This window comes from Onychomys torridus, chromosome 18, assembly GCF_903995425.1.
Source record: "Onychomys torridus chromosome 18, mOncTor1.1, whole genome shotgun sequence".
NCBI lineage: Eukaryota > Metazoa > Chordata > Mammalia > Rodentia > Cricetidae > Onychomys > Onychomys torridus.
This window is the reverse complement of record NC_050460.1, coordinates 40460151-40470945: the sequence shown is the minus strand read 5'-3', so window position 1 is coordinate 40470945 and position 10795 is coordinate 40460151. Positions and strand designations below refer to the sequence as shown.

Here is a 10795-nt window from a genome sequence, read left to right as displayed (position 1 = left end):
ACAGACTAGACCCTCCAAAAAAGTCCGCTTGGCACATAATAATTAAACTACTACACCTACAGAATAAAGAAAGACTATTAAGGGCAGCAAAGGAAAAAGGCCAAGTGACTTATAAATGCAAACCCAACAGAATAACACCCAGTTTCTCAATGGAGACTTTGAAGGCCAGAAGGACCTGGACAGATGTAATGCAGACACTAAGAGACCATGGATGCCAGTCTAGACTAATATACCCAGCAAAACTTTCAATCATCATAGATGGAGTGAACAAGACATTCCAAGACAAAACCAGATTTAAACAATACCTATCCATAAATCCAGCCCTACAGAAAGCACTGGAAGGAAAATTCCAACCTAAGGAAGTTAGATACACCCATAAAAACACAGGCAATAGATAAGCCCACAGCAGTAAACACCAAAGAAGAGAAGTACATACACACTACCACCAAAAGGTAACAGGAACTAACAATCACTGGTCATTAATATCCCTTAATATCAGTGGACTTAATTCACCTATAAAAAGACACAGGCTAACAGAATGGATACGAAAAGCAGGACCCATCTTTCTGCTGCATACAAGAAACACACATCAATTTCAAAGATTAGACACTATCTCAGAATAAAAGTCTGGGAAAAGTCTTTCCAATCAAATGGTCTTAAGAAGCAAGCTGGTATAGCCATCCTAATAACCAGCAAAATAGACTTCAAACTAAAATCAATCAAAAGAGATCAAGAAGGACATTACATACTCATCACAGGAAAGATCCACCAAGATGAAGTTTCAGTCCTGAACATTTATGCCCCAAACACAAGGGCACTCACAAATGTAAAAGAAACATTACTAAAACTTAAATCACACATAAAACCCCACACATTAGTATTGGGAGACTTCAACACCCCACTCTCACCACTAGATAGATCTGCCAAATCAAAACCTAACAGAGAAATAAGGGAATTAACTGGTGTTATGACTCAAATGGACTTAATTGATATCTACAAAACATTCCATCCTAACAAAAAAGAATATACCTTCTTCTCAACACCCCATGGAACCTTCTCTAAAATAGACCACATACTCAGCCAAAAAACAAATCTCAACAGATACAAAAACATTGGAATAACCTCCTGTGTTCTATCAGACCACCATGGTTTAAAGTTATATTTCAACAACAACAACAACAACAACAACAACAACAAAAATTACAGAAAGCCTACAATCTCATGGAAACTGAATAATGCTCAACTGAATCACCACTGAGTTAAGGAAGAAATAAAGAAAGAAATTAAAGACTTCCTAGAGATCAGTGAATATGAATATACCACATACCCAAACTTATGGGATGCTATGAAAGCAGTGCTAAGAGGAAAATCCATAGCACTAAATGCCCACATAAAGAAGTTAGAGAAATTTCACACCAGTGGCTTAATAGCACACCTGAAAGCCCTAGAACAAGAAGAAGCAAATTCACCCAGGAGGAATAGATGCAAGGAAATACTCAAATTGAGAGCTGAAATCAATAAAATAGAAACAACGAGAACAATACAAAGAATTAATGAAACAAAGAGTTGGTTCTTTGGGAAAAAGCAACAAGAAAGACAAGCCCTTATCCAAACTAACCAAAAGGCTGAGAGAGAAGCATCCAAATTATCAAAATCAGAAATGAAAAGGGAGTCATAGCAACTAATATTGAAAAAAATCCAGAGAATCATCAGGTCATACTGCAAAAACCTGTACTCATCAAAACTAGAAAATTGAAAAGCAATGGACAATTTTCTGGATAGGTACCACATACCTAAGTTAAATCAAGACCAGATAAATTATTGAAATAGACCAATAAACCCTAAGGAAATAGAAACAGTCATTAAAAGTCTCCCAACCAAAAAAAGCACAGGACCAGATGGTTTCAATGCAGAATTCCACCATATCTTCAAAGAAGAGATAATACCAATACTCTTTAAATTATTCCACACTATAGATACAGAAGGAATGTTACCAAACTCCTTCTATGAGGCTACAATTACCATGACTCCCAGGCCAAACTAAGATGCAACAAAGAAAGAGAACTACAGGTCAATCTCCCTCATGAACATTGATCCAAAAATACTCACTAGAATATTGGCAAACAGACTCCAAGAACACATCAAAATAATTACCTACCATGATCAAGTAGTCTGTCAATGTAATACACCATATAAACAAACTGAAAGAAAAAATACACATGATCATCTCGCTAGATGCTGAAAAGGCCTTTGACAAAATCCAACACCCTTTTATGATAACGGTCTTGGAGAGATCAGGAATACAAGGAACTTACCTAAACATAATAAAGGCAATTTACAGCAAGCCAACTGCCAACATCACATCAAAGGAAGAGAAACTCAACACAATTCCACTAAAATCAGGAACAAGATAAGGCTGTCCACTCTCCCAATCCTTATTCAATACAGTAGTTGAAGTGCCAGAGCAATAAGACAACATAAGGAGATCAAGGGGATACAAATTAGAAAGGAAGAAGCCAAACTTTCCTTATTTGCAGATGATATGATAGTATACATAAGTAACCCCAAAAATTCGACCAAGGAGCTCATACAGCTTATAAACACCTTCAGCAATGTAGCAAGATACAAGATTAACTAAAAAATCAGTAGCCCTCCCATATACAATAGACAAACGGGCTGAGAAAGAAATCAGAGATACATCACCCTTTACTATAGCCACGAATGATATAAAATATGTTGGGGTTGCTCTAACTAAACAAGTCAACGACCTGTATGACTAGAACTTTAAGTTCCTGAAGAAAGAAATTGAAGAAGATGTCAGAAAATGGACAGATCTCCCATGCTCATGGATAGGTAGGACTAGCATAGTAAAAATGGCAATCTTACCATGAGCAATCTACTGACTCAGTGCAAACCCCATCAAAATCCCAACACAATTCTTCACAGACCTGGAAAGAACAATACTTCACTTCATAGGGAAAAACAAAAAACCCAGGATAGCCAAAAGAATCCTGTAAAATAAAACAACCTCTGGAGGCATCATGATCCCTTACTTCAATCTCTACTATAGAGCTACAGTAATGAAACAGCTTGGTGCTGGCATAGAGAATGACATGTGGACCAATGGAACCAAACTGAAGATCCTGACATTAATCCACACACCTATGAACATATGATTTTCAACAAAGAAGCCAAAACTATACGATGGAAAAAAGAAAGCATCTTCAAAAAACTGTGCTGGCATAACTGGATGTCAACATGCAGAAGGTTGAAAATAGATCCGTATCTGTCACCATGCACAAAACTTAAGTCCAAGTGGATCAAAGAACTCAACATAAATCCAGTTACTCTGAATCTGATAGAAGAGTAAGTAGGAAGTAGTCTTGAATGCATTGGCACCAGAGATCACTTCCTAAATACAACACCAGTAGCACAGACACTGAGAGAAACAATAAATGGGACCTCTTGAAAGTGAGAAGTTTTTGTAGGGCAAAGGACATGGTAAACAAGACAAAAAGACAACCTACAGAATAGGAAAAGACCTTCACCAACCCCACATCTGACAGAGGGCTGATATCCAGAACATATAAAGAACTCAAGAAATTTGACATGAAAATATGCAACAGTCCAATTAAAAAATGGGCTATAGAGCTAAACACAGAAATCTCAACAGAAAAAGCTCAAATGGCTGAAAGGCATTTAAGGAATTGCTCATTATCCTTAGTCATCAGGGAAATTCAAATCAAAATGACTCTGAGACATCATCTAATACCCTTCAGAATGGTCAAGATCAAAACCACTGAAGACAGTGTGTGTTGGAGAGGATGTGGAGCAAGAGGAACACTCCTTCAGTGTTGGTGGGAATGAAAACTTGTATGGCCACTTTGGAAATCAATATGGTGCTTTCTTAGAAAATAGGGAATCAACCTCCCTCAAGACCCAGCTATAACATTGTTGGGCATATACCACAAGGACACATGCTCGACTATGTCCATAGCAGCATTTGTAATAGCCAGAACCTGGAAACTACCTAGATGCCCTTCAACTGAAGAATGGATAAAGAAAATGTGGTACATATATACAATGGAGTACTTCTCAGCAGAGAAAAACCAATGACATCATGAGGTTTGTAGGCAAATGGATGGAAGTAGAAAATATCATCCTGAGTGAGGTAACCCAGACTCAGAAAGACAAACATGGTATGTACTCACTCATGAATGGATACTAGATGTAAAGCAAAGGATAACCAGACTGCAACTCACAACTCCAGGGAGGCTACCTAATAAAGAGGACCCTAAGAAAGACACACAGATGGACCAATGGCAGAGAAATGGATGAGATCTACATGAGCAAACTGGGGTGTGGGTAATAGAGTGCAAGGGTCAGGGGAAAGAGAGCTTAGGGGAGTGGGTGGTCCCAGCTGGATCAGGAACAGAGTGGGAGAACAAGGAAAGAGATACCATGATAAATGAAGACCCCATGGGAATAGGAAGAATCAGAGTGCTAGAGAGGTCACCAGAAATCCACAAAGATACCTCCAGTATAGACTACTGGCAATGGTCGAGAGAGTTCCTGAGCTGACCCACTCTGGAAATTGGATGGCCGAATACCCTAACTGTCATGATAGAATGCTTATCTAGTGACTGATTGAAGCAGAAGCAGAGATCCATGGCCAAGCCCCAGATGGAGCTCCAGGAGTCCAATCAATGAGAGAGAGGAGGATTCTATGAGCAAGAGATATCGAGACCATGATTGGAAAAACCACAGGGACAAATAGACCAACTAGTGAAAACACATGAACTGTGAACCAATAGCTGAGGAGCCCCCATAGAACTTGACCAGGCCCTCTGGATAAGAGAGACAGTTGATTAGCTTGAACTGTTCAGGAGGCCCCCAGGCAGTGGAACCAGGACTTGTCCTTGGTGCATGAGCTGGCTTTTTGGAAACTAGGGCCTACGCTGAGACACTTTGCTTAGCCTTGGTGTAGGAAGGAGGGGACTGGACCTGCCCCAACTGAATCTACCAGGCTGAGCTGACTCCCCCGGGGAGACCTTGCCTTAGGAGCATTAGGAAGGGGGTGTGGACTGGGGAGAAAGGTTGGGCAGTGGGAGTTGGGAGGACAGGAGAATCCAGGGCTGATATGTAAAACTAAATTAACTATTTTTTAAAAAGGAAATGGGTCTCACAATCTGTCACCAACTGCAAAATCACAAGCTTAGTTTCAGCTGCTCAACACATTAACCCTCTTTGTTAGTGAATTGTCTTTTTTTAAAATTTGAAATGAGTGGATGAAGAAAACATTATATTAGTAAGAGGTTACAGATCCAGGAATACTCATGCCATAAGCTCTTTAAATCTTCTGTTCTCAGCTCCCAGTCTTCAGATGTGAACATATAACCTGGAGGAGCAGATATTGGAGGTCTTAGTAAGCAGAACCTCAGGTCTAGCCTTTCATTTCATGGTTTTGCTGAAGGGAAGAGGCTACCAAGAAGTACTGATAACTAGGATTATATTTGTTCTGGGATATTTGGCTTTAGAAGAAGGGGCATACTTAGCAGGAGCTGAATTCTAACTGTATGTGGGGCTTATACTGTGTTGAGGTGGAACAAGACACAGCAAATACTGTATGAAGGTTTTGGGTACAGGGAAAGGACAGGAGTGGGACCTACATCTAGATACCTGTGTGGGGTTTGGTTGAATGGAAGGATATCTAGCAGTAACTGACACCTCATTGTGAATGAGTGTGTGTGTGTGTGTGTGTGTGTGTGTGTGTGTGTGTGTGTGTAGTTCTTTATCTAGCAGAACCTGACAGCTTTCCATTTTATCATGTGTGGTAGTTTGAATATAATTGCCACCTATGAACATGTAGGGAAAGTCATTTGGAGATGTGGCTTTGTTGGAGTAGGTATGTCATTGTTTGAGGCAGGCTTTGGGGTCTAATATATGCACAAGCCATGAAAAGTGTTTCAGTTCATTTCCAGTTGCCTGGGGTATTATGTAGGATGTCAGCCTGCACACTACCATGCTTCACTATGAAGATAAAGGACTAAACCTCTGAAACTGTACACCACCCAATCAAATGTTTTCCTTTATTATAATTATGGTGTCTCTTCACAGCAATAGAAACCTTAACAAAGCAGGAAATTGGTGCCAGGGACTGGGGTATCACTGTAATATGGCAGACCATGTTTTTGTTTGAAGGAATATGGACTTTTTGACTGTGGGTTAGGAAAGCATTTGAAAGCTGTTTAAGTGCTGTTTAATGGGCCATAGGAGCATGGAAGACTGTTGAGCTTATTGTGACTTGATATGTGAGTAATTGGATCAAGAGTTTTCAGAGGAGAGGAATATTAATATGTGGCCTGGAGACTAGTAATGTGATATTTTGATGAAGAATGTAGGTGCTTTTTGCTTTTGTCTGAAGAGTCTGCCAGAGGCTAAAATCAGGAGTTTTGGATTAATCCCTTTGGCAGAGTAAATCTCAAAACAGCATAGTATAGACTCTGTCATGCAGTTATTAGTAGAATCTCTAATGAGGATTTATAATGAAAAAAGAGCAATCTGAGCAAGGAAAAATACAAGAGATAGAATAATTAGCATGGAGGGGGAACACCAGTAAGGGAAATTGAGTTAAATTCTGTGGTTAAGGAGATAAACAAATTAAGAAATTGAATAAAGGATGTAGAAATCTAAGGGCAAGATTTCTCCAGTGAAGGTTCCAACTTGTGAAAAGAAGTTAAAGAAAAGCTTAGAGCCAGGTATAGTGGTGCAGGACCTTAATCCCAAGTCTAGAGAGGCAGAGGCTGGTGGATCGTTGAGTTTTATACCAGGCCTATCTACAGAGCTAAATCCAGATCTGCCAAGCACAGGCAGTGAAGGAAACCATGGAAAACAGAAATCTGGTTATGATTTAACTTAACAGGGGGACAATGTTCCATCTCCAGCAAGCTGCAGAACTTAGCAGTTTTGGCTACATGGTTCTTGCTTTAGTGTCCAGGGTAGAAGAGAGATGTTATGGAATTGCCCTCCCCAATAAGAAAAGCCATTAAAGCCAGGGGTGTGTCTGAATGGAGGCATATAGAGGTCATTGCTTGAAGCTATGTATGTGAAGTCAGGATTGCCTAGAATATGCCAAGATGTGTGAGATCCCAGAGCTGTGGGTGGGATTCCTATGAAGGACAGTGGCTTTTTGGTTGTAGAACCAGCCCAAGAGAAAGAAGTATGCTGCAGTCAGCAAAGCTTAAAGCAGTTGGATATCTGAAGAGCATTTTGGCATCAGACTAGAAGACACAGAATTTGTAGTTAACCCAGCTGATTTTTGATCTTCTGTGGTCTTGAATTTCCTCACTTTTTCCCCTTCCCTGTATTTTTGGTCAGTAATGTGTATCCTGAACCATCATAGGTTGGAAATAAGTTGTCTGTTTCTTGATTTTGATTTTATAGAGGATTATAATTAAAAGATTTTATGAATCTCTGAAGAGACTTTCAAATTTGGACATTAAAAAATTGTTGAGATTGTGATAGAATGTGGAGACTTTTGAAGTTGTACTAAATAAGTTTTGCATTATACTATTGGTACAAGATATTGGGGTGCAGGAAGGGGATTGTGGTTGTTTGAATATAAATAACCTCCATAGGTTCCTTTGGAGTGGCATTATAAGGAGGTGTGAGTTTGTTGGAGTAGGTGTGGCCTTTTTGCAGGAAGTGTATCTCTGCTGAGGTAGGCTTCAAGGTTGCATATGTGCTGAAGCCATGCCCAGTGTCTCAGACCACTTCCTGTTGTCTGCAGGATCAAGTGATGGCTCCTTATTCACTCTCAGACCCTTCTTCAGGGCCATGTCTGCGTGGATGCCACAATATCTTTACATGATGAAGCTAGACTAGAATTCTGAAGCTGTAACCCACAGAATTATATGTTTTCTTTGTAAGTGGTCATGGTGTCTCTTCACAGCAATAGAAACTCTAACAAAGATGGCATGCTGTGTTTTAATTATCATCATTTTCTGTGTGTTTTTGTCATAGTAATGTTTGTACCTATCAGGAGCTGAAACACACCTGTGTGTGAGGGCTGTTGCTGTTGGAGAGGGTAAGCACAGTAGGACCTGACAACTACCCCATCATGTGATAGTAGTTCTTTGGATGTAGGAGATGGGCTACTGTGCAGTGCCTGATACCTAGCTCTGCATGTGTATGTGGAGCTCAATTGGAAAGAAACATATCAGAATATGATACTTCCCTTGAATGAATATGGGTTCTATGATGGTCAGACAGGGTTTTATATAGTAGGTTGTAACAACTGATTGAGTATATATAAAGGGGTCTAAAGTTGATGGAGAAGTGTTATGTACCAGGACCTGATATATAGACATGTAGGCACATTTTGGGCTTTTATTAAAGGAGAGAGGCTACCTATCAGGGACTGTGAACTAAAGTATGTATGGTACTCTCTTTGTAAGGCAGGGCATGCCTAATGAGTCCTGTAATCTAGCTGTGTGTGTGTGTGTGTGTGTGTGTGTGTGTGTGTGTGTGTGTGTTGGTATAGAAAAAGTGAGAGAAAGAGAGGATAGAGAAGAGAGAGGTTTTGCTATGGCAGTAAGGGAGGGAATACCTTGCAATACCAGGTACACAGACCTATATGCATATTTGGGGCTTTGTTTGTAGAAAATGTGGTACTGGGCAGGTCCTGAATGTTAGCCATGTGGAAGGCTTAGAACTTATGGTTTTATCCCTAGCAGGCCCTGACACCAAGTTTTATGAATTCATGCATTCATACATATATTTGTGTGTGTGTGTGTGTGTGTGTGTGTGTGTGTGTGTGTGTGTGTGTGTGTGTTTGACTGTGGGGGAGATATACCTGGCAGGTTCCCTCTGAGATAGTATATTTGTGATTTACAAAATAATATTTATTAAAATAATGTAGTCAAGATACAATGGAGGAGAACATCTTGGTGGCCAAAGAACTGGGCCTCTTATGCAATGCACAATCTTCCCATTTCTTTGTAGCTTACACAGGGATCTAGGGCTCACAATGAAGTGGGCTTGCAGCAGGAAAACAGTACTCTCAGCTTCCAGTGACATGATTTCCGTTGTTATAGGTATTTCTTTGCGCTGGTCATTGGCATGTTGGGCCCATGAATGGTTTCTCTGTGGAGAGGCCTATGTTCAGAAACCATGTGAGTGTTCCAACCATGGCTGATTCACGTGAGGAGAGAGATCACCAGGCAGGCTCTCCACAGAATTCATGTTGACCCAACTGTGTGCTGTAGCACTGATGATGACATTAGCCTTTGGGACACCTCCTTCTGGCACTCTTTCATCTGAACAGGGCTTTTTCTCCTGGCTCGAGTATCTATTCAGCATGGTGTATCTTCTGTCTCTTCCCATCTCCTATGCTTGTTGAAAAGGCTGGTTCTCTTGCTCTCCTCTTCAATGGGAGAAGGGGGTGAAGAGCACCTTCAGGTTTTCCATTTAAGCAGGGCTTCTGATTCTGCTGATGGCTGTCCCCACAGCTCAGTTTGTATTTGAGGATATTGAAGGTTGCTGTTAAGTTATTTGGTTGCTTGTGTTTCAGAGATGATACAATCTCCTCACAGGTATATCCCATGGTGCACATGGTCTCCATGACCTTGGGAAGGATTTCCTTAGTTGCAGGTGCTTCATGTTCTTTAATGTTGCCCAGCCATTGGCTTTCCTGGAGCTGACATATTGTTATCCTGTGCTGGTTGGGGACCATGAGTAATTGTTCAATGAGGATGATGCAGGGTTTTGACAAGTGGTAGGGAATGGGATACTTTGTGGTGGTGATAACCCTGTACATACTTTCAAAGGTGGTTTCTTCATATGGATATTGTCCTGTGACCAGTACATAGAGGAGAACTCCCAAGCTCCACATATCTCCCACCAGTCCATTGTAGGGTTTCCTTGCCAAAATCTCTGGAGCCAAATAGACCAAGGTGCCATAGAAATCCTCCAACATCTGCCCTTCTGCCAGCTGTCTGGCCATACCAAAGTCACAAAGCTTGATATTGCCAGCTCTGTCAATAAGGATATTTTCCAATTTAATATCACGATGGGCAATTTGGTTTTGATGGAGAAAATGAACCCCTGAAACGACCTGGTTGAATATTGGTCTAGCCTCATCCTCCTTTAGAAAGTCTCTATCCCTGAGGAACATATCCAGGTCCTTTCCTGAAACATATTCCATGATCAGATAAGTTATTGTACTTGTGTCAATAACATGAAAGAAATTAACTATGTTTCTGTGTTCCACAGATTGAAGTATCTGTACTTCAGTGTTGATGGTAGCCACAGAATTCATTTTTTTCTCCAGAACCTTGACAGCCACCTGTGTATGTGTAGGAAGGTGGCAGGCAAGCTTCACCTCCCCAAATCCACCAGAGGCAAGAGATGTTAAGATCTTGAAATCCTTTTCAAGGATGTTTTCTTCCAAAGGACTTGCCATGATATTCTGCTCTATTAGGACACTTTATCTTGTTGCCAGTTCCTGGGACAAACAACATGAGAAACAATAGTTAATGCAATTTTTGGATGGATGTTTAGTGCTATGAATTCTGTCATGGAATGTGGGATATCCCAAACAATCTAATGCTGCAGATCAAGGACATATAAATATTGGAAGAACACAGTCTCAAAGCACTATACGAGGAATCATAGTAAAGGTCAAAGATGGAATTGCTGATGTAAATGTGCAAAGGAAAAGACTGAGGTCAGAGATAGAAGAACTTGGTCATTCTTCAAGAATGTACCAAAATGAAAAATCCTGGCCCAAACTGAT

The 10795-nt window shown here is 40.4% G+C and overlaps 1 protein-coding gene across 1 annotated transcript; it reads right to left on the bottom strand.

Moving 5' to 3' along the window:
* Positions 1-9162: 9162 nt before the first annotated feature.
* Positions 9163-10462, bottom strand: LOC118569398 (putative sperm motility kinase W). The gene is given in 2 exon segments (XM_036167157.1): positions 9163-9373; positions 9375-10462. Coding segments are annotated over 2 exon segments (1299 nt in total).
* Between the last annotated feature and the right edge of the window lie 333 nt (positions 10463-10795).